This window comes from Primulina eburnea, chromosome 3, assembly GCF_022965805.1.
Source record: "Primulina eburnea isolate SZY01 chromosome 3, ASM2296580v1, whole genome shotgun sequence".
Classification (NCBI taxonomy): domain Eukaryota; kingdom Viridiplantae; phylum Streptophyta; class Magnoliopsida; order Lamiales; family Gesneriaceae; genus Primulina; species Primulina eburnea.
In genome coordinates this window covers 10,166,404-10,191,089 of record NC_133103.1, presented here as the reverse complement: position 1 = coordinate 10,191,089, position 24,686 = coordinate 10,166,404, and the positions used below count along the sequence as shown (strand labels likewise).

Genomic DNA, 24,686 nt, shown 5'->3' with positions numbered 1-24,686 from the left:
AAGATTTGTATTTCCAAGGTAATTACTATCGAACTTTATATTAAAACTCAATATTCCAAGAATTTATGATTCATAATGGATCTTCACAGCAGTTAAAGTCCTGATATAACGTGCAAAAATGCCATTTATGAGATTTAAGAAGATGTATTATTACATCAAGTTATCCATATTTCTATGATTTTCCGATGATTGAATAAGATGGGAGACAAGTGAAATTTGACAAATTATGGAGGGACTAAATTGATATTTGAATGGTTGAAATAAAAAAAATTAAATAAAGTATGTGTTGAAATTTTAAAAAAAACAAAACGAAAAACAAAAGTGTAAAGTCACAACCTTTTTGATGAAAGACTAAAACTTGTGTAAGACTATCTCACGGGTCTAATTTTGTAAGACGGATATCTTATTTGAGTCATCCATGAAAAAATATTATTTTTTATGCTAATAGTATTACTTTTTATTGTGAATATCAGTAGGATTGACCGTCTCACAGATAAAAATTCGTAAGATCATCTCACAATAGACCTGCTATTAATAAAATTTGGTAAAATTGTCAATAAACTTAACTAGACGATAATCATTCCTCAAGCCAAATTCATGAAATGTGTTGGGATTATCAAAATGTAGATTGTATAGATAATCACAATTAATTTTATTCAATTATTTGGGGAATCGGGCACTGATCTAAATAAAGCCTATTGTAGTCCCCTAATTAATGAACTTCAAAGTTCACACGACTAGACAAATATAAATAAAAATCTTAATTAAGACGTGCATTAAAGTATTATTAGCTAAAGTACATTATACATTGTTTCCATGTTCATTTGACTTGAGTGGCCTATTTAATGCAGTCTTTTCCAAAGGAAAAATATTATTTCACACATTCATGGTCACTCGTATGCATAATTTTCAAATTAATTTTAAAATGATGAAAATCAATGATAAGTCGTTATATATTTTTAATATAAAAAAAATAGAGATTAGAATGGAAATTATATTGGAAGTTTTACAAATTCAAAAGATTGGATAAGGATAGAGAGAATGTGTAGAGAAGATGATAAGGTAGTAAAAGTACAAATCGCTAAAAGCTTCCTCTAATAATTTTTATTAAAGAAAAAATTAGTATACATGCATGAAATGCATGTTTAGCATTTAAATAAATAAATTGACTTTCCCACGAGATATTTTATAGAGTCATTAAATTGAATATAATATATATATACTAATTAAAAATCTTTTTATTTAAAAAAAAAACAGACCCACAGATTTTTTTAGCTCTAATATTGATAATATATGCAAATATAAGTAATTTTTATGATACAAATCAGCCATTTTTTTATACGGGTGTCAGCTAAAAATCTTCATAAATTCAACTGCTTAATCTGATCCTAACCCAAAAAATCACACTCAAATTTCATACCATTTCATGCAATATTATCTTTTTTTTATGTTAATCTTTATCTGCTCAATTATTCCGCATCGGCCGCCATGAAAATCCTCACTTGAGTTCTTAAAATCCCATGACATCATATAGTTGGGACGTTCTTTAATTTTTATGGGGATGAAAGATATGTTTGATTCTTTGAGAATTATTTCCCTGAAATCGAGCATATTCTCCACCTTCACTTTTGTTTTGATCATTCTGGCTTTACTTTTCGCCGACACAATTATATATAATGGAAGCAGTGATCATCATCAGTTGCAGACTCAGATTTCAGCAGAAGAGATCAAAGTCAAGTCATTAACAGATGAAATTTTTACAGAAACTGATGAAAAGTTTGTTCGTCCAGAAAGTAAGTTCAAACATGTGGAGGAATCGGAATTGTTTGAATCGTCTGATTTATCAACGAAGTTTGATTTGAGGGTTAAGGAATTCTTCCGCAGAAATGAATGCAAAGTTAAGTTCTTCATGACATGGATCGGGCCGGCGGATTCGTATCGAGAGCGGGAGTTTTTCGGGCTGGAGACCTTGTTCCAAACAAATCCCCAAAGCTGTTTGATCATAATGTCAAAAAGTATGGATACAGTTTATGGAGACAAGATTCTTGAGCCGTTGATCGGGTGCGGTTTTCGGGTTCTGGCCGTGACTCCGGACCTGTGGGGTCTATTCAAGAAGACTCCTGCTGAAACATGGCTCAAAGAAATCAGGAACGGGAGCAGGGATCCGGGGCAGATCCCTCTACCTCAAAATCTGTCCAATCTGATGAGACTTGCTGCTCTATACAAATATGGAGGGGTTTACTTGGACACTGATTTTGTAATCTTGAGAGATTTTTCAGTGTTGAAGAATGTAATCGGAGCTCAAAGTGTCGATATCAAGGGAAACTGGACAAGATTGAATAACGCAGTTCTTGTTTTTAACAGGAAGCATCCACTTGTGTACAAGTTTATGGAGGAATTTGCATCGACCTTTGATGGGAATCGATGGGGTCACAATGGGCCATATTTGGTCTCTAGAGTGGTTGATAGGGTGGCAACAAATGAGGAGTTTAAGTTCACAATCCTGCCACCAATTGCCTTCTACCCGGTGGATTGGACTCGAATAGCGGGTTATTTCGCCCGACCCCATGACCCAAACCAGGCGAAATGGGCCGACACCAAAATTCGACAACTCAAGAAGTCGAGCTACGGGGTGCATTTGTGGAATAGGGTAAGTGATAAATTCAAGATTGAGGAAGGGAGTATTATTGATAGATTGTTGAATGATCACTGTGTCATATGCAGTAGGGATACTTCAATTTCTTGAGAAAAAAGGGTCCAAAGCAGCTTAATTGGCATAGCTTATGTTGAGCAAAAGTGGCCCCTAATTGTGCAGATTTGAGAAATGGGTCAATTAGCTAGGCATTTTTCTCTTCTTATTCAAATAATAATCACAGGCTCGAGATGATTCCAAACTTTTCCAAATGTGGTTAGGTATGTTTAATTTTCCTAGCTTTTCCCAATGTAAAGGCAACATAAATTTCTTTTCTACTTGCTCTGAAAATTCTATGCCAGATATTTCGTTTGAGTTGTTATTTTATATCGTATTTTGTTATCTTGATTGCAAATAGTATAAACATGCAACGAATAAACTCAAAAACAATTCAATTCTTGAATAACAACCAAAACATGTATGTGTGTTTTATAATGTCAAAACTTTCTACCACGAATCATAATTCTCAATCTTCTAATAAATTTTAGCTTAATTTTGAACCTCCCACATCTCCAAAAACTTATTCTTGGCAATTTTCTGTAAGAAACTGTTCTGATCAATCTTCTCTTGACCCTTCTTTTCATTCCTGCATGCTGCAAAAAACCATCTTCTTGTTCATGATCACGGTTTCTTGATCCGAATTCGCGAATTCGCTTCATTCCAGCCCAGGGATCATCATGGATATCGTGATCAGAGTCACTTCCCCACAGAAGAATAGGTTTAATGACTGGAGAAGCACTGTAATCCTTCAAATAGTTCCCCAGACTAGTGTGTTCCATGTCGAATAATCGACCCAACGACGTGCTTCCTCCTTTCATCAAGTCCAACAAGGTGCTGCTCTTTCGAGGGGAGGTAAACGAAGACAAATTCGTGGCGGCTGGGGAGGAGAACGGAGAGGAAAATGAGGAGGAAAAGTATATGGATTTTTGGTATTTTATGATTTTCATGATTCTTGATTTTTCGAGCTTTCGATCTTCGATTCGACGACGACTTTCTTCTTCATCTTCTTCTGTTATTTCTGATGCCATTTACGCATCATGTTCTACTTATGAAAGAGTAAAGAAACTTGAATTCCAAACTGCCCATAAAATGGCGTGGCCGGCCTGCAAGAGAACTACTAATTGCATTTGAACCATATGATTACGTCTCCTTATTCATGATTTACACATACAAAAAAAAATTAAATGTTTTATATATTAATAAAATATTTAGTAATTTTTAGAAACTAAAGTTTCTTAATCGGGAATATTAAATTATTTTCCAAATTATGCTCCTTTTGGAACAAGTTTGAGCTTCATTCAAAGATGATTAAAGATAATAATTTAATTTAGTGTAGTGTGACAAGTGGATTAGCACTAATCTATTTGATAATGTATTAATTAATTCAATGTATTTAATGAAGTAAAGGACTACTGTTATTAATTAGGCGTACCTATCATGATTAGTGTTCTTAATCTCTTATTTAATTACCAGAGTGCCCGACTGATCATGTGTATTAAAAGCCACTACAGAATTGAATTTTAGGCTTGGAAAAATGAAGAAATCAAAATATATTTTTTTAAATTTCAGATGATTTTAACGAGATTGTAATTTTTGAATTGCTAACATAATTGAAACTGAAACCATGAAATTTTATTAGAAAATTTGGAGTCCTGATTTTCATAAATAGTAAGATCCAACTCCAAACATTGACCAATACGATTTAATGGAGCGAACAAGAAATTAGACCCACACATCACTTTATTTGGCCACCCATTTTTTGTATTTTTGTTTGCCTTTTTCTTGCTTATTGTGGGGTTCAAGCACAAATAAGTTTTTTTTAAAAAAAAAATTATTATTATTATTACAACAGTAACTAATAGTACTCTTTCTCGTGATTAATTTATACTTCGGTCATGACGGTAGCAGTAGTTTTCTCAAGTAATCATATATAACTTTTAGGATAGAGTAGTCTCTTGTGAAACTGTCTCACGAATTTTTTTCGTGAGACGGATCAACCTTAACGATACAGTGTAATTATGCAATGAAACGACACATTTGTTTCTAAAAAACCCTAACATCTACGGTCTACCTCTTTTCAAAAAAATGCAAATAAAAAAAGTAGCAATGTTCAAATAAACAGTTCGCTGATTTTTGTAACTTGTTCATTTTTCCTCGAAACTTTTCAATGGGACTTGATGAGGAGCTTTGACGAAAGAATTAAAACTCCACTACTAGTGGCTTTCTGGTACGAATTCTTAAAAAATAAAATACCCTAAAAAAAATTTAAGAGTAAAAACTATATGATACGAAATATATAGAATCAAATAATTTCTCTGCTACTATATTTTATTTCAACAATGTGTATTATTAATCTCATCAATACCTATATGAAAGTAAATATACTAAAAATTTATGTGTTACACTAATTGCAAATATTTTAACGTATTTATTCTATATTTTTACGTAAAAATAATTTTCTAGTTAATTTTTTTTAGTTAGATAAATTGTCAAAAACATAATTAGATATGTTTTCATAAAAAAGTTTATTTAAAACGAATGAAATTATCTTAAGTATGATTATTTATTAATATTTAAAAATTATTGTTACGTGATTTTTAAACTATATTGATTAATTAATTAAACAAGTCGAATTAATTTGAATAATCGAAATTTAAGTGTGATAAATTTAGTATCGACTTATTTATCGTGTTTCATAAATCAAATCGATAAGTAAGTAAAAATATATTTACTTTGATAGATAAAAATATTTTAATTAAATAGAAATTATTTACGTTCAACTACTATTTAATTATATATATAATATAAATACGCTTTGAACATTTAAAAGAATAAATTCAACATGGTTTTTTTTACATGATAGATATTTATAGAGGTATTAAAAAATGTGAAGCGTGACAGTCGATTTTAAGTTTTATAAGCTTAAACGAGTTTAGTAGTGAATTTAATTTTCACTATAATTTTAGTTATAGCGAATCATTCAACAATACATAATCATACAAAAGTTAAGAATAATAAAGCTATATTTTTGTAGCTATTATAAAAACTAAACATTAACTAAGAATTAATAAAAGGTAAAAGAACGCTTACCATCCACTCACTATCGTCTTGTTAGGCCCAATATCAAAATGGCTCCATTCAAAAAGGCCCATAATTACATCAAATATAGATTTTTTTATATATATATAGGGGTTGGTTAGATATATAATTTGGTTGAACATTTTTTCTATTCTAGATTTTTGTAAGACAAAATTAGAAGAGAATCCAAGCATCTTCCTTTCTCATTTTATTCTACAGATGGATAATCCACATCATTAATGGACAATGGTCAAACGATGTGAACCCATTTTTAAAATGGGCACAAGAGTTAATGATTTTTTTTAAATAATAATAGAGTAGGTCTCATGTGAGACGATCTCACGAATCTTATCTGTGAGACAGGATCAATACTACTGATATTCACAATAAAAAGTAATACTCTTAGCATAAAAAGTAATATCATAGATGACTCAAATAAGAGATCTTTCTCACAAAATACGACATGTGATACCGTGTGATACAAATTTTTTCCAAAATAATATCATATATCCCTCAAAATTAGCTAATAAAGTATTCACGTTAATTTAATTACGACCATCAGCCAATTGCTTATTCGTTTAATTAACTTTGACCATATTTAGAAGGATACACGCATAATCCCACATGTCTAAATATATCTTAATTTCTCGAGGTGCGTTTGTTTTCTATTCTGTGTATGTTTGGTAATAATATAATGAGTGGGTCTCCTGTGAGACCGTCTCACGATCCAACCTTACTCATATTTACAATAAAAAGTAATACTCTTAGTATAAAAAGTAATATTTTTTCATAGATGACCCAAATAAAAGATCCGTCTCACAAATACGACCCGTGAGACCGTCTCACACAAATTTTTTCCTAATATAATTCATTATATTTTAATTTACGTTCTTTTTGTGTTTCCTTTTTCACTTGCTGAATAACATCGTGTATTGTGCGTACTACTTGGGTTGTCCAAAAAATAATTATTAAATGTTATGCATAAAATTTACAGTCGAGAGAGAGCCTTGTGAGACTAATAAAAATGAGATAGAATTTGGCACGTGCAGCCCATGTGAGCAGCTTGGGCCCACTATCACAGAGGGAACAATAGGCAAATTGGTAATTTCAATATATATATATATATAAATATATATAAGCAAGTACAAATTGTATATAAAAGTTAAATTCTATTTCAACAAAAAAAAAAGGCAATCAATATACCACCTTACAATGACTTCATTGTAAAATAGCTCATGACACTTCAACACAAACTCATTTATAATCAAGAAAAATCAAACTATTTAATTTAATTTATAAAAAAGAAAAAGGAAAAAAAGAAGTTGAAAAAGCACACATCACATATTGTAGGGGAAACATTGCCAAGTCCCCATGTATATTACAAGATATATATGGAGATGGAAGAAAAGGGGCGTGTTTGATTAGTGATATTCTTCTCTCTCTCTTTTTCGACTAGAGAAATCAATTGTGGGTTGGTGCCAGTGCAGGGTGAGCCGGAGTTTTGCATTGATAGCACTTCGCAAAGAGCCCGAAAGTATCGATTTGTTTCACAAAATTCGTCACGCTAGCCCATCCCCCAAACCCAAAGCCGACTACCAATACCCAGATGACGATGAAGGCGTTTACGAGATACATTGCTGCCCAACTTGGCATTAAGAATGGTGGCTTCTCCGCAGCATTCTACAACAAACATAATAAGAATAGGAAAAAAATACACAGTAAATTCAAATACTCATATAACAAATTTTATTTTTTATATATTTATTATAAATTGTTAGTTAAAAATTAATAAATAAATATATATAGAAAAAATGGACATGATAAAACTTGGAGATCATAGCAAATAACTAAACTGAAAATGACTTACCACCAAAATCAAATCCATGCATTTAATGTTCCTAACTTATGCCTACACTCTCCACTCCACCCACCCCAACATCGGAAAATTCTTGCACAAATTTCTACTTTAATTTCACTTTTTTAGGCCAAAGTAACTCAATTATTCGTTGCAATCTTTACCTTCCGAGAAGTGGCTTTTCTGTATGTGAGCATGTGAGCCAGCGCAGGTATGACGTAGACTGTAAAGCTCACTAAAAGTGCACCAACCGCCGAATTAATTGGCCCGAAAAATGGGAAAATAATGGCCAAGAACCATATCGGGATCACCACCGGCAACCTCGCAAGCGCCCTCAAACATATACTTCTTGTGTCGTGCATCCCGATCACCTTCTCCCACACAAAGTACAGAGGCGTGCAAGCGAACCCGAATGTTATGAACTGTTTTACAAAAGTGTTAGTCGATAGATAATAATGTCTGTTTCATTTCAATTTTGGAGAACGGTGTAGAATGATCAACCTGATGGATGAGCATGAGTATAACGGCAGTGTCACGCCAGCGGGTTTTCGGGAGGAGAGCGAATGCATTAGCGTGGGTTAGCAGTTGATCGCCAAATGCCCAGTAGACGGCTGAGGCCGAGGGCAAGGTAAGGGTGAACACATAGAGTGTGGCTAACAAGTATATGTACTTGAACTTTTGAGGCTTCCACATGGCGTGCATGATTTCCCTATATATATAGATATTTTTACCAGAAGTAAAAGACGATCAGGACTTGATCTTTTATTCATCTTAGGCAAGCTCAGTCCACAAATTAAGGTAAAATAACAAAACAAATGAGAGATTTATTTCTCAAAAGATCAAAAACTTAACGAAGAAGGGACAAACTTTATTTACTCCGGGTCAAGGATGGGGACAAGATAATTTTAATTAATGTCAGTGTTCCTTTTATATCTTATTACTCAGTTCAAATAAACAAAGAAAAAGCAGTTTCTATGATTCTGTCTCGTAACACAGTCCCCTATGTGACCAGCAAAAGCTGCACAGAGAAGCCGGGAAGAAGAAGAAAAGATGGCATTTCTCATATTTTTTAAAAATAAATGTAAGAAAAAAGTAAAAAAAAAAATACATTGAAAAAAGCTTACACAGTGACAGCATGTCCACCAAATGTGTACAGTATGTTGGTGGCTCCGGTGAAGTACAACACCAGCTTCTTTGGACCCGAGTGTTGCACACCTTCAACCTATAGTTAATCCAAATTAATTAAGCACAAAAAAAGAAAAGCAAAACAATATTTTAAGAGATCCCATTTGCAGAAAAAACCTAACTTCACCATTAAAAACATTGCAACCTCGATTTCTTGACCAAGAATTTAATAACAGTGCTGTAAAAAAAATCAACCTGGCCATGAACAAGGGCTGCAATAGTCAAGTACCAAGCTGTGTAAGTAGTCATCCCAAGTCCTAAAAAGGACCAAATTCTGTAGTTGTGGAAAGAAGGAATAAAAACAGTGGTGGCACAGCAAGCTCCAAATATATAAGTCCATGTCCTCTTGTCCAGGTGGTCATTTATGTAATATATGTTGCTGAAAAATCACGTGAATTATTTTTGTGAATATTCAATCTTTTTAATCAAGATTATGATTTGAAATGAAAAAGTAGTTTTTGTTAATATTTGTTCACCTTGCACAGGCTATGAGTTGGATGACAGATCCAAAGAGGAGAAAAGTGCAGTTGAAAGCTAAACCTGCAGCTTTCCAGTATGGGCCAAGTAATCCATCAAGAACTTCGAACCACTGCATTTTGAGAGATGAAATAAAGGATTAGAACATTTGTTTAGCTTCTTTTTTTTCTTGTTTCTGATAGATTAATTAACGGACCTGGATGACATGATTCTTGAAGCTGACACCTTCCTTTTCCTTTCTGCTGCGGTATTCGATGTATAAAACACTGATGAGATACGCAGTCCAACTTCCCATTAAACCATAGAAGATTTGAAAAACGATCCCCGAAAGCATTCCGAGTTGTGAGAAGGAATAAGGGAGTGTTAACAAAACTTGCGCAACCTTCAAAAAAATCCAGATTAAGAATGGTATAGAATGTAAAATACAAAGAATCAGACTGGTAAACGGAGAGTGGGGAGGCGAGAAATGAGAAATGTGCATACTTGATTGGAAGCACAGCTGAACCAGGCATCGTAGGCGGATCCACCGTGCCAGAGGGCGTTTTTTACGCTGAAAATGGGCTGCTCATCCACCGTCTCTTCCTCCTTTCCGCCGCCGTCAAGCTCAGTTTCATTGAAGCTGGATACAATAGCTTCTTCTGCTTGCTTCATTGTCCCCTATTTCCTCTACAGGAAATCTTATCACGGATCTGAAAGCGAAGAATAGGGGCAAAAAATACACGCAGTGAGACAAAAGAATCGCACGGAAGTAAGCGCCGCCACCTTCTTCCAAGAAAACGAAAGCCCAGAAAAATTCTCAGATCCAAAGCAAATGGGAAATTGAGGAAGAAATAAATAAAAAGAGCACAATCCCAACAAATACAAGGAACAAAAAGAAAATGAAACTCCTAAGTTTCACTTTCCCAAATTCCCCATTTGTGACGAGTCTTTTTCTTGAACCCAGATCTCAAAAAACAAAATAAATTCTTTCCAGACTAAAAATAAAATTAAGAGTCCTACTTTTATTTATAACAAAAAAAAAGAACGGAATTTTTCAAGAAAACCTTCACTTTAGAAGAATCATAATATCAAGAATTCTTCATTTCAAGGCAAAAATAACTGAGATTTAGTAAATGCCTGTCTAGAAATTCTTGCACCGAGCGTAGCTATAAAGCCAAGAATACAGTCTAGCCGCACAAAAACTAAATGCACTACTTAAAATCTTTGCGCAGCGGCCGTAAATTAGAGGCGGCGAGGGAGACCCCTCAAAAGCAGCAAAATTTCAGGTGACAGAATAGAGTTCCCTTAATTTATTTTTCTCTTTACAGTGTCCAGAAATACAGAATAGAGCAAAAGCTAGTGAGTGAGAAGACGAAAAGAGGACTTTCTGCCACTATTAAATAAAGAAAGAAAACCGATATTATATATATCTATATATATATAAACATAATAAAATGCTAATGCTGGAGGAGTGTGTCAGTGTGTATTTATTGATTTCTTCGATTATTTTATATTCTTGTAATATTATTTTAATAATATCATTTATTATTATTTTTGGCATTTTTCCACTTTATTTTGTTCTTGGATTATCCCTTTTTATGTAATATGTATAGTCCACGGTATTCTCTTAATAATTCTTATTTGAGATTTAAAATATCTTATTATCAATTTAAATTTTTGAAAAATTTATTAAGATAATATCAAAATAAAAAGAACAAAAGAATACATAAATATAGTTGAAAAAAGCAATTAGTTTGTTGAAATTGTAAACAGTATTGGCAAAAACTTGTGTGAGACGGTCTCACGAGTTGTATTTGTGAGACAGATCTCTTATTTGGGTCACCCATGAAAATATAATACTTTTTATACTAAGAGTATTACTTTTTATTGTGAATATGAGTAGATTTGATCCGTCTCACAAATTATGATCTGTGAGACGGTTTCACACGAGAACCACTCAACAGTAGGCAAAAACTTGTGTGAGACGGTCTCACGGGTCATATTTGTGAGACGGATCTCTTATTTGGGTCATCCATGAAAAAATTTACTTTTTATGCTAAGAGTATTACTTTTTATTGTGAATATAGGTAGGGTTGACTCGTCTCACGGATTAAGATCCGTGAGACGGTCTCACATAATACCTACTCTCAACAGTATTAATGTTATTACTTTAACAGTTTCTTTATATTTTACTCATATGCAGACAATGTGTATTATAGTTATTAGATATGTGAAAATGGACTTTAATGAAGGAGATTGATTGATTGATTATTTGAATCTGAGATTAAAATAATACGAATGCTTAAAATATAAATTAAATCTGCATGATCTGATTTTAGGTATATATTTTTTGTAACAGTTGTGTCCTTTTTCGAATGGTATTGGTCATTTTGACTAGCAATTAAGTAAAATTAACGTTCATGCAGGTCTATAAAATTAAATGAAATTTGTGAAAAAACTATGAATATTTGTATATTAACTCACGACACAATACATAAATTACTGAATAAACAAAATAAATAAAGTGACGGTGCCTTCTAGGGAAAAATGACTATTTAATAATTGATAAGAACATGGAAATAAGTAGTAAACAATCCGATTTGGGTGTATGATAAGATATCGATATCAAATAATTGAATTGTTAGTAAACTACCCATTTACCATGAATATATACATACATACACACAAAAATTCTTGTGAAGCGAGAGTCGATTTTATGAGATAAATATTCTATCTGTCTCACCTATAAAAAATATAATTTTTTTTATTTTTATTATAAATATGAAAATCTTTTACTAGTCTCGCTAGAGACCTACTTATATATAAATATGTATGTGTGTAAGTGCGTATGGCTATAAATTCGGTTAATGCAGGGTTTATTCCGATTTATGAGGAATGTGAACAGTGGTTTATGGATATCTAATTGTATTAATTAATTAATAAGAAAAATGGTGGAGATCTTGACCAACGTTAACAAGAGAAAACACAATAATTGGAACAAGGTAATGAAAGAGGAGACATTTGGAAATCATAGACGGTCAAAGCTGTTGATTTTCTCGTTTGTTTTCGAACAAATATGTCTAATTTTGGACAAATTAATGATTGTTGTTTTACCTGAGTTGTCGTAATTGCATGGAGGCAATGGTAGCTTCAAGCCGCGGAAAAGGCGTGAGTGAAAATTGTAATGATGTTCATTATCACCATACATAAAATGATTGGTAAAATTTATTAGATTATAACATTTAGGAACCTGTAATTTGTCATATTTTATTTTGAAATATTAATTTTGTTTGAATATTGCTTAAATTAATATGTTTGGTATACTAACCGTTAAAAAAAAATACTCCTACCCGTTATTCATTCAAAAAAGAGAGTGGCGGAAAATGTCTTGCTCAAATTTGTGAGATAGGATTTGACTTAATTGACACATGAAAATATTATTTTTCCGTCTAAAATATTATTTTTTTATTTTAAAAATATCATATATTTTTATTATGTTATAAATAAATATTGTGTAATATATGCTAATTTGAGTGACAAAAATTTGACTCATAGGAAGTATTATTTTTGTATGTCAAAAGTATTTATTTCCACTACAAAAAAAAATCATTTATTATTTGAGTTACTTTTATGTCAAAAGTATATTGTGTAATATACTCTGATTTTAGTGAAAAAATATCACTTTTGCGTCAAATGTATTATTTGTCACTACAGTTATGTACTGAGTCGATCTGTTTTATGTGAGATTGATCTCTATAAAAATAATGCAAATAAATATTTTTAGGTGTAACTTGATATCTATGTCACTGAATCTTGGTCGTGTGTATTTTGGATATAATAATATCTATGAGTATATTCTGATTTTTCAAATTATGAAAATAAGATCTCGAAAAATAATTTATGATAACCAATTTTAAATTAGTTTAAAAATTGTCACACAATTTATTTTGGAATTTTATTAATTTTTTGTAAAAAAAAAAAGTTACAAATATTCTTGTAAACTCAAATACTTATATTATTTTAAAAGTTTTTAAACTAAGCTAAGTACCCTCTAAATTTAAACTGGAAACTGATCGAACTAATGAAACCATGCATGATTCAATATAACTCGATACAATAAATCCTTGTTGATTTACCGGTTTTTCAGCTTTCGGATTGGGTACTTTTTTTGATATAATATATGTATAAAATTCAAATTTTTATATTAAAAAATTGTATCAAAATTAAATTTGTCGAGATACTTCATGATTCGATATCATGAATAATAATATCCTGAAAAATTAATGGATGAGTCATTTATTTATAGCATCGAATCGAAATATGAAGAATGACTGGCTATGTCATGTATATCAATCAAATCAATTCACCATAAGTTCGATGGTTTGGAATTTGATCATTCAATGAGGCACACAAAATCATACACATTAATTTTTTGATGAAACCCTTGCTTTATTTCCCACTCTTCTTTCCAGATTTTTATTTTCAATTATTATATGATATTCAAATAATTGAATTACTCTCATGGAAAAGACAAATATACAAACAATTTCTCTATTTTAACTTTATTTAATTCGTGCTCGAGACAACTAAATTAATTACAAGAATGTACATACGAAAAAAAAAAAGAGTAAATCAATTGCTCGTAACCGTCCTAAATCGAAATCCCAGAAATATATATATATATATATATATATATATATATATATATATATATATATATATATATATATTAAAAAGGTAGTAAAGTAAAGTGTGCTAAAAAAAACACGAATAAGGCTATTGAGGCTATTGAGGGCGGCAAGTGCAAAACGTGAAAGAATGTAATTATCATATGTCCCTTCCAACCAAACCATTTTTTGGCTGCTTTTACGCCCATTATTCATTTTTGTACCAAACTTTTTTGGAGGGGATGGGTGACTAAGACGTAATTATGAGGAAAATTATATTTTTCCTCCCTTTGTTTTACATAGAAAAGGAATAAAAAAATCTTTTGTAAAAAAAAAAAGCAAAATCTTCTGTAATATGGTTCCAAAAAGGAAAAACATTATCTATAATTCTGTAATTAGATATCGTAAAAAACATCTAAGTCGTTAGAATAACAGTATTTTTTGACATTTTTAAACCATGGGAAATTTGCATCTATATATAATCTTTTTTACTTGGATTTTTTGCCCTTTTTGCAAAATGGGAGATAATTTTAAATCATGGTGGATTTAACTAATTTTTCAGCTTATTTTTGTTGTTTTTTCTCAAATGTTTTTAGATTATTAATATTTTCGAGCAATTAGCTGTTTTTCTAAAGTAAATTATAAATTTTCACGTCTTATACATTGTTTTATGAGCTTATAAGATGTCTTATATGTGATATTCTTGTTTTACATCTTAAAAATTAAAGATTTAAAATGAGTTTATAATAGGCTTACAATAGACTTCTAAACAACTTAGGTTAATCATTTTCGTAAAAAAAAGACAAATACGAAGTAGTTGTTATAAGGGTCCATTGTATAGTCACGTAGACGCGAGCCAAAATAAACTGTTAAATCTTTGAATAAATAAAATAGCAAAGTTTAAAGTCGATGATGTACTTAGAATTGTATAATATTTTTGTTATGATGATTACCAAAACTACATAACATTATGAAATTGATACATATGATTGTTTTTTACATATATACATAATATATAGTTTTAACTTTTAATAATATTATAATAGTATGATGATATTAATGATTAATTACTAGTGCATATATGCTTGGTCTGCTTGTTTGGTCTGCTGAAACAAGCGGAGGCTTGCTATACTGCATTTGCTGTTATGCTTAATTTTCAAGATATGTTGAATTTGAGTTTTAGTTTCTCATAACTTCAAAATTTGATTTACCAACTACATATTTGATGAAATATGTTTGCAACACAATAACAAATTTGTTATCATCAAAATCAAGATTGGTGGTATTTCTACAAACCAACCATTTCTCTTTTTTTGTCAAAGGAACCAAGGATGTTGCATTTGACAATGGAAATGACAAATATATTCACATTTGAGTCATCCATCTCTTACTATTTATTAAGGCTGAGTAGGTTAGAGTAACTTCCTTTGTCTGTTTTTTAAAATACCTAAAATATCTTTCACCCCCACTCTCTACATTACTAATTATATATATTAATAAAGTGTTAAAAATTAAAAGCAAGTCACATGTAGTTTAGTGGATGAAGCCTATGTTTCTTAATCATGAGGTTGTAGGTTCAATTTTTGCTTGGGTTTTTTTTATTCTTTTTTAAGTTATTTTTTAGTTCATATATCAAAATTATAATTTAGCCACTCATTATTTCTTATAAATATATTTTGATCCTCATTTAAATATAAATCAAATAAATTATAAAAACATATCGTACAAGCACGCAACGCGTGCGTCGTTGTACAAGTTATTAAGAAAGCTCCATACACTTGTTCAAAAAAATTTATATTCATTTACAAAAAATACTTAAGTTTGTTGTCGATATGATATTCTATTTCGTTTTCATGGCTTTGTATGTTTCTTAACATGCTTAGCGATTCTCTTACAATTGTGATTTTTCTTAAAGACTAATAAAAGAACCTCTTGAAATTAAATGTGGCAAAAACTTGTGTCAGACGGTCTAACAGGTCGTATTTGTGAGACCGATCTCTTATTTGGGTCACCCATGAAAAAGTATTACTTTTTATACTAAGAGTATTACTTTTTATTGTGAATATGAGTATGGTTGACCCGTCTCACAGATTATAATCCGTGAGACGGTCTCACATGAGATACATAATCTGTGAGACGGTCTCACATGAGATACAATCAATGAATGTTTAACGAATATTGGGCTGACAAACATTTCTTGATTTGTGTTGCTACAAATTTGGGTTTAATTTTCTATCGTTGTTGAAAATTATTTGATCAATTTATGTATTTACGTGTTGAATATGTTACATAAATAAAATATATTTAGATTGAGTTGTAAATTTCACGCTTGTGCTGTTATTGTGCATCATTTGGATTATATCTCCGTTTGTGTTGATTTTCAAACTTTAAAAATTATAGCGGGAAAATTAATTATAATTTTAAAGGGAATATTTAATTAAATATTTAAGGGAATAATCTTTGTGTTTAATTTGTTTTAAAAATCAATCATTTTTTATTCAAAAGAAAGGAAAATATGTTAGATAAATCCAAATTTTATAATTTTCAAAATCAAATTTTTAACATTTTCGCTACCCAATAGTTTGAGATGTTATAGATATATGAAAATAAATTGGTTTTTAAAAGACATTCGAATAATATAATAAAAAAAGAATTATTTTTTTTTTCAAAACAGCTTATAAGTTGTCAAACAATTTATTTTGATAGTTCATAAGATTTTTTAAAATATAACCATACAAAATTTTAGATCTTATAAGATGTTTGAGAGAATTTATAAGTTCTGTCAAACATTTTCTTTATCTTCCAACTTTATTTCATCTGTGAATAAAAAAATATCATCAGCATAATCTTGTATTCATGTCATTCTAAAATTTTGTTTCCTTTGTTCTTACATTAAATTTGTTTAATTTTGATTAAGTTAAATCTAAATACAAAATGTTAGAACTGATAATTAAATCGAGACTCACAATATCTAGGTGGAAGTTATATTTCGCACCATGATAACATTTTTATGCGATTTGGTGTGTGCCACGCTCCACGCAACCAATTGCGTAAATGAGTTTCAAGATAGATATTATCTCTCCAATCTTACAAGTTGAATAGAAACACTAAAAACGAGTGGGGATTGATTTGGGATAAAGATCTCAGTATCTCTATATATAATACATATTTCCTTATCCATAATCCTTGTATCGGAACACATAGTTTTGATTTTAACTAATAATATAAATATATATTAAAAAAACTAGACTGCTAGATTGAGTCGCTAATTCAAAGGCACAATGAAACGAGTAACGGCGTGAGGCCCACTCCTCTAGACCTTTTTAGGTCCCAGTAACGGCGTTAGGCCCACACGTGGTCCGCCGCTGCTTATAGATTTGATCTTTCTGATATATTTATATAATAAAATAAAATTATTATTTATGCTGTATTCTATTATTTTTTTTATATAAAATAATTATGATTTTGTTTATAAAAACGGCTTTAAAGAATACGCGGAGATGACATCAACCGGGCTAAACAAAATTTTAAAATTATCTTCTGATACCCACAATATTTCACATGGTGAAAAAACTTGCATCCAATTGTAAATATATGCATTACTTTAATTAACTGAAACCTTTGATTTTTTTTTTAAAAAAAAACTTGCATCCAATTGTAAATGTAATTTTCTAGCTTAATCTTTAAGATGGCAAAGAATAAAGAAAGAAGATGCAATAAGTGGAGGACAAATGGTGGATCAAGTGGGAGTACGAGCTAATGACATTAACAAATGTCCACTTGAAGTTATACAAAATAAAATAAATTTATAAATATTATTCAAATAGAAGATTATTGAATGGACCAAGCATTTTACATTTTATTAGAATTTAAAGTGGACAAAAACAATACAATTTTAATATTTTAAATGTACGATATCATTCTATTGCATTCGACCATCGTTCTTTTTTAACAAACCAAAAAAATATACCATCAAAATGAAATTTAAAAGTACACAAAAATGATGAGAGTAATTCCCTGGAATCACCGGCAAACAGTGGTGGCTATAGTGACGGCTGGAGCCGGAGGCGCCTCCCACGCTGGCATGCTGTGGTATCAATTATGAGTGCCTAATTTTATTTTTAAGGACTTTATTTTAAAAAAATGAATTTAAAAATAAAACGAAAAGAAAAGGGGAAGGCTGGTTAAAGGTTGCTTAAAAAACATTCCAAGTTGTCCCCGTTTAAACGGGATCTGTCGGCCGGCTTGGCCCGTTCCGACGGCTCAAAATCTCCCGGTGCCCACCATCTTTCCGGTTTTAAATTTGATAATGTATTCAAATATATAATCATAATTAGATATCATTAATTACGAAATAAAATGATGTATTGGCAGTAAAATATATACCCACTTCTGGTAAAAGTTCGAAGGAGTATTTTGTGTTGAAATCTTTGTACATCCTTATTTTTTTTGTTAGTGGGAGTGGTACCCATATTAAATAGACCATATTATAAAAATGACCTCGAGAAAAAAATAGTGATCATCTTCTGTTTATTGGAATTTTTACACAAACAAAAGATTATATTAATGTGTACTTTGTACGTTTTTTTTTTTTTTTTTTTTTTTATGTATTTGCATGTTAATTTGTGGTTTGAGCCAATTCATTTGCATCATTTTCAATTTATTGTATTTTTATCGGATTTATGATATCGCTTTACAAAATGATGATGCTACTTTAAAAATTATCGACGTAACGTCAAATATTGTTGACGTATCAAATCTAACAGCACTTCAATAAACAAATTTGAAAAGATATAAATTAATAGACTAAGAACGTGAATTGACTAACTTATAACATAACCAAAAATATTATTTTCTCTAATAATATAAGTAAAACGGATACATAATGAGATCATTAAATCCACATGAGTAGTGTTCTTATTCACTAAATACACGACACATATACTGAGTGAATAAATCACGATCACTCATTCAACTATAATATATAAACGAGTTACTATGATTCATCATCCAACACACATTTCATATTTTGAATGAATGAGTGCAATATCCATATAAATATCATATGCAACAGCGAGTCCAATAAATTGTGTTGACTACTGAAGTGAAAGAGCACACATATTATGGAAGCCAATGAAAGAAAGAAGTAGTCTATATTTCGTCAACCCAAAACTTACTCTATATTTTTCTTTCCATAATCACACTAGATATTTTTTATTTACTAAACTAATTTTAAGTTATCAACGGTTCCTAATTACTAAAGACTAATTTTTTTTTTATTTAATTATAAATTCGCAGTATCATAAATAATAATAATGGGAAGTGTGAATGGAGATTAGTGGGAGGAGCAATGATCAAGAAAATAGATTTTATGGCACGAGTGAGGATCAAACTACGGAATTGTGTTCCGTGGTTGCTGGTCAAATGGGTCCGCCAATTACCCCTTTTTACCACCCATAATCAAATGCTCCTAATAAATTTCACACTCAACTTATTGGTGTGCCCTTCATGCCATTCACAATAAAGAAAAATTGTCTATGTATCTTATAAAACTTAATTATGACAAATTTGATTTTGGAAATTTCATATATATGATGCTATCAAAAGGAGTGGTGGACATAATCTTTTCAGGGTGACAAAGAGATTAGTCCATAGACTATTTTTTTTTTAAAAAAGGAAAAAAAAAACAAAAAATCATTTTATATACTAGGCATTTTACTTGCATAGTTGGGGAAATAATGTTTGATGAGAGAGATAATGAACGTTGAGCTTGCACTACAAGCTCGACTGAGAAATTTAAAATATTTAAATTACATAATTATCAATAGATACAGTTTTATGCATACAATTGATTTTAGAATTTGTTCTGAAATCATGTTTACATTTGATTACTATGAAATGTAAGTTTTTGTGATTAATTATATTAAGAGAGTGATTGTTGAGTAAAAATTATCGATGTTTCTCGTAATAGACCTGACCAAGGATCCGGTCAATTGGGTAGATTAGTTAAGGGGTTGCGGAGTTGGGGTTAATTATGCAACTTGTGAATCTATGATTATGATTCGTCGTTGAATCAAGTGTTTTGAATATTATTTTCATTTTTATTTGTTATATAATGATTAAAAATTACGAGAATTCATAGATAATTTATTTAAGTTCAAACCAGTTTCTTATCTTTAAAATTCTTAAATAGTATTTTTAGAAAACTGAATTTTTAGTCTTATACATTTGTTTTTTTTTGCAATTTCGATCTTCTATGTTGTCAAATTTCAGTCTTATTATATTATCTTTGTTTTTTTAACAATATTATTCATTTTTTTAAAAATTGTGTGGATGTGTCATCAATGCGACTCTAATGTGGCGATGACGTGTGTAACATATCAGTACTTCTGATGCAAATCATTAAAATTTTGAAAAACTAGAAGATACATGAACAAGATTGAAATTCGATAACTGCATAGAGGATAAAAATCATAAATAAGCAGATATTTACGACAAAAATGCAATTTTCTCTAATGTATATATATTAAAAACTCTACATGCACATCAGGTTCTTGTATCCCCATTTTATTTTGACATCTTACAAAGGCTTAGAGGCTCAAAAATTGTATTTTAATAATTAAAAGCATCCGAGCAAGGTTATGCAATCATCAATTCCAATGATCAAACATCAAAAACTTGGTGGCATCCTACACAAAATGTTACCTCATAATTATGGAGAATGCTTTTTGTTCATCAACGTGCACAATTAATAATAGCAAAAAAAAAAAAAAGAAGAAGGAATCTTTTAATGAATTGAGTTATAACCTGCAGTATAAGACTGTTAGTGTACCTAAATATTTAAAAATTTAAAAATGATATCTCTACGTGCTAATTTTTCACTAAATTCAAGATATTTTGCCCAAGAAATCCCAAATCGAGTATATGACTAAGAAAAAGTTGAAATAAAAGCGATTGCCTTCGCGAGGCTTTTTTAGTGCGTCACTATATATAAATTATTCTTCTTCAAGATTTCATAGCACACAAAGTTAATGTTGCCGGGTGTTTACTTTTTAACAAATGTTAAATATAATAAATATTTTTTTTTAAAAAAAAATAGTATTACTCTAAGATAATATTTTTACTAATTGAATATTTTAGTTTTCGTTCATTTATTTTGAATTCTTGGCTCCTAGCCTTTGCTACCTAGTTATATCAACCCCGGTTTAAAAAATCCAAGACTTTTGTTGATTCGTTTTAATAGGATTAATATTCTAAATTTTCATTTTTTATCCGTTTTAGATTCCTTTTGTGTTTTCCATTATTATTTTCTTGACGCATGCTTATTTTATTTGGGCATTTTTGGGTAGGTGAAGACTATATGCATGCGAAGGTATCCTATTATTAAAATAAAATAAAAAATTAGTCAGGTCTTGAAATTTTGTATCATTTCACATGCATTAATAACTATTATGTGTAGGTAGACAATTATTCTCGTATGCTTATCTCTAGCATTGTCCCTCTATTACCACCATTAATCATTGACAATTATATCTTTACATCATGAAAATATGCACCAGCCATCCAAATCATTTAAAAAGTACACAATAAATTAAACAATGTAATTTGATTTAATTGTGTCATACATAAGAAAGAAATACCATTAATCCATAAGTTGGGGCAATATTCTCTACCCTCCTCACAAACTCAATAGCTGGCCTTTTAAATCTTATGTTTCAAAGGTTTTAACATAAAATCAAACATATGCTTTTTAAACGACGATCGATTTTACGCGATTTTTGTGTTCTTTTTACATTTCACAAAGGTCGAAAATGCAGTTTAGGGCCAATTTCTCTAATAGTTTATTTAAAATGCTGATTTCATGCAACTCTCTATTAAATTTCAAATGATCCACATTACAACTAAAATTTCGTACAAGAGACGAGGAATATATGGATAACCATTTCGTGGCTGTTAAAGGATAAGCAATTAAGGCACATTTGTTATCCAGCAATGATTGGTTCAATGTACAGTGTCCTTATTACAGTAGGTGTATGAATTAATGGTTGGAATGAGACCCCATTAATCCCATAACTTATTCTTATATTATTCTCCGACTTTATATTTAATTTAAATCTTGTTGAAAAAAGGAATATATTTTTGCAGCGAGAGACTTGTCGTGAATGTCAAGTTAATATAGTGCAAAAATTAAGATAAACATATAAAATATTTAATATCGGAAAAGTTTTTTCAAAAATGGTAGAGGGGACGTCACTAAACAAAGCAGTATTTGAAATTTAGTTTTAGTTTTTAAATAGTTAAAATTTTATCTAATTCCAGTAACACCTTGTTAGCACTCCAATAAATTTTTTTTTTTTCGACTAAGAACGAATTTTGACTAATTAAAAGACCGAAGTCCATAGTAAACCAACTTATAAGATGATTTTGGTAATTTTACGTGTTAGATAAATATGAAGTTCAAAATTTGGGAGCTAAAGAGTTATTTTCAAGCATTTATCGTGGACTTGCTTGGCAAACAAAGAAGCGTGCTTACAGTTGGATTATTGGTGAAAAAAGGACTTGTCGGATAAAGTGAAATGGGATAAGTTAGTCAAGCAGTGGTGGATTTCGACCCCTCGAATGAAATGGACATTCCTATATGGTCCGAATAATTTTGGCACCACTGTCAAGTCTAATTATATAACGTTTCAATCTCTATTTTTTAATAATAATTAAATTGTATATATTATCAAAATAAATATTTTTTGATGAAAGTGTAAACGTCAAGCCGAAAAATTGCTAGCTAGTTGCTACCATTAATAAAGTTCGACTGTAGGAATAAATCCATTCATACTTTGATTGTGATCTTTGAAATATATTTTCTTGTAACAGTAGTTTGAATCCAATTTGAGTTGAGATACTTTACTCGACTTGTTGAATATATATAGCATTTGAAGCACCACAATATTTCTTGAGAGAGGGAATTTGTCAACTCAACAAACACGAGTACCAAAAATCAATAACTTAATTAAGAAATTTAAAAGGACGTAATATAAGTTCACCAATGAATACAATGATGACTCATATATCACAGTCTATATTGGAAATTAATTTTTTTTGTCTAATTAACTTATTTAATTTTGAGTTTTGGTATATTATGTTTTCAAAGTTTGGTTTGGTAGATTAATTTTTAATTTATGGCTGTTTTGGTTGATGACGTGATATTGCACAAATCGACAAAACATCAACATTTTTATGTCACATTGATGTATTTTTTGGTGTCATGTCAGCACTCTGACAAATTAATATCGAAAGTCAAAAATATAAAATTTAATGTACCAACATCAAATTTTGAAAACTTTGTAGACCAAAATCCAAAATATGAAAATTTAATAGACGAAAAATTTATTTTCCCTTCTTGATTGAGAGGGTATAATAGTGGATACTGACTCATTCGCCGCGAATCACATTTATGTATTTATTTGAGGTTATCGCTTCGGATGCCGCCGTTGTTGTTCATGTTGCCATCATCAGTACTAGTTCATTTTGACATGTAATTGTTCAAACTTGCACCTCATTGTATTCATGTCCATATCCAGCTTTATACGTTATTTGTCATTGTACTGTATTGTATTAGGTTGACTTTTCATTATATTAAGATGTAATAATTGTTAATTTTAGGAAAACAATCGATACATGATGTTATGTTGTTGTATAATTTAAAGAGATTGAAGTTACACAATTACTATTAGCTATAAACATATGATTTTTGGCAACCGATAAATATTTAATTATACGTATTCATCGATGAGGAATGTCGTTTTTGTTCCATGTTATTACATATTCAACAACAGTTGGAGCATGGCATTGACGCTTAAACTTAAATGCTGAAACTGTGTGGATCCCCGAGTGGATGAGTAGCTCTGTCGAAATTGCATGACACGATTTTTTTGAATATTATATATATATATATATTTATATCATTTTCACTATTGTGAATAATAATCATAATCTCAAATAAGCCACGTTAATTATTTGAAAGAAAAATATTCTTCCCATTATATCAATTAAAAATGTTGAATTATATGTTAAAAAACTGAATAGCATCCGAAGGTCCCCAAAATACTTGTAAAATTTTTTATAAATATACTTCAAATATGTATATCTCAGAATATAATAACAACAATAATATATACAAATAAAATTCAACTTATTACAACGACAAATACTACTATTACAACTATTAAAAATAACTAAAATAAAAATAATAATTTATTGTTTTAAATATAAATCTACTATACAGCTAATTACTCGTTATTTTTTGTAAATGGTGTTGGAATTTGTTTAGCTTAATGAATTGAAATTAAGCAATGAATGCTAGAAAGACTCAAAAAAATATAAAAGGAGAAAAAATTGTGCACTGGCCAAGTGCTGCTTAGATTTTCTAGGTAACGTAGGAACACCCAAACGAGGCGCCCCTGCCCTGCTGATCTTATGTCCAGATTTTCCTGGACGAGGCTGTAGAGAACGAGGACACTCCAAAATTGTTTCTCTGCGACTGTTGCTCTGTTTTCACGAAGAGTTAGATGTTTTTTCGAGTTTTTTTGATATTTTTTCATTGGATCGGTGTCCAGTGATGTTTAAATTCAGTTTTATGAATCAAGAGACATTCACTTTGATAAATCAACATATCCTTTCAGACTGAAAAAATTAAATAGGATATAAAAACTCGATCAAAGACAACTTTTGCATCAGAAATTATGCACTCATATCG

At 30.3% G+C, this 24,686-nt stretch overlaps 2 protein-coding genes across 2 annotated transcripts; one reads left to right on the top strand and one right to left on the bottom strand.

Annotated features, from left to right (window-relative positions):
- Positions 1 to 1,334: 1,334 nt before the first annotated feature.
- On the top strand, positions 1,335 to 3,019 carry LOC140826210 (uncharacterized protein At4g19900-like). Its single transcript, XM_073188397.1, has one exon. It carries the CDS (start codon positions 1,556 to 1,558, stop codon positions 2,744 to 2,746), a length of 1,191 nt encoding a protein of 396 aa, XP_073044498.1. The 5' UTR covers positions 1,335 to 1,555; the 3' UTR covers positions 2,747 to 3,019.
- Positions 3,020 to 6,970: 3,951 nt separating this feature from the next.
- On the bottom strand, positions 6,971 to 10,676 carry LOC140826209 (auxin transporter-like protein 2). Its single transcript, XM_073188396.1, has 9 exons — positions 10,404 to 10,676; positions 9,771 to 9,976; positions 9,484 to 9,669; positions 9,287 to 9,399; positions 9,006 to 9,189; positions 8,750 to 8,847; positions 8,127 to 8,334; positions 7,790 to 8,047; positions 6,971 to 7,450 (listed from the first exon to the last, which is right to left on the bottom strand). Exons 2-9 carry the CDS (start codon positions 9,936 to 9,938, stop codon positions 7,232 to 7,234), a joined length of 1,434 nt encoding a protein of 477 aa, XP_073044497.1. The 5' UTR covers positions 9,939 to 9,976; positions 10,404 to 10,676; the 3' UTR covers positions 6,971 to 7,231.
- Between the last annotated feature and the right edge of the window lie 14,010 nt (positions 10,677 to 24,686).

Bases quoted from the DNA above. Each gene is read 5' to 3' on its own strand.
- LOC140826210 (XM_073188397.1), top strand. From the start codon at position 1,556: ATGGGGATGAAAGATATGTTTGATTCTTTGAGAATTATTTCCCTGAAA.
- LOC140826209 (XM_073188396.1), bottom strand. From the start codon at position 9,938: ATGAAGCAAGCAGAAGAAGCTATTGTATCCAGCTTCAATGAAACTGAG. The intron at 9,190-9,286 runs GTGAACAAATAT...GTGATTTTTCAG, and splicing joins CAACTCATAGCCTGTGCAAG to CAACATATATTACATAAATG. The intron at 8,335-8,749 runs GTAAGCTTTTTT...CTATATATATAG, and splicing joins GGTGGACATGCTGTCACTGT to GGAAATCATGCACGCCATGT.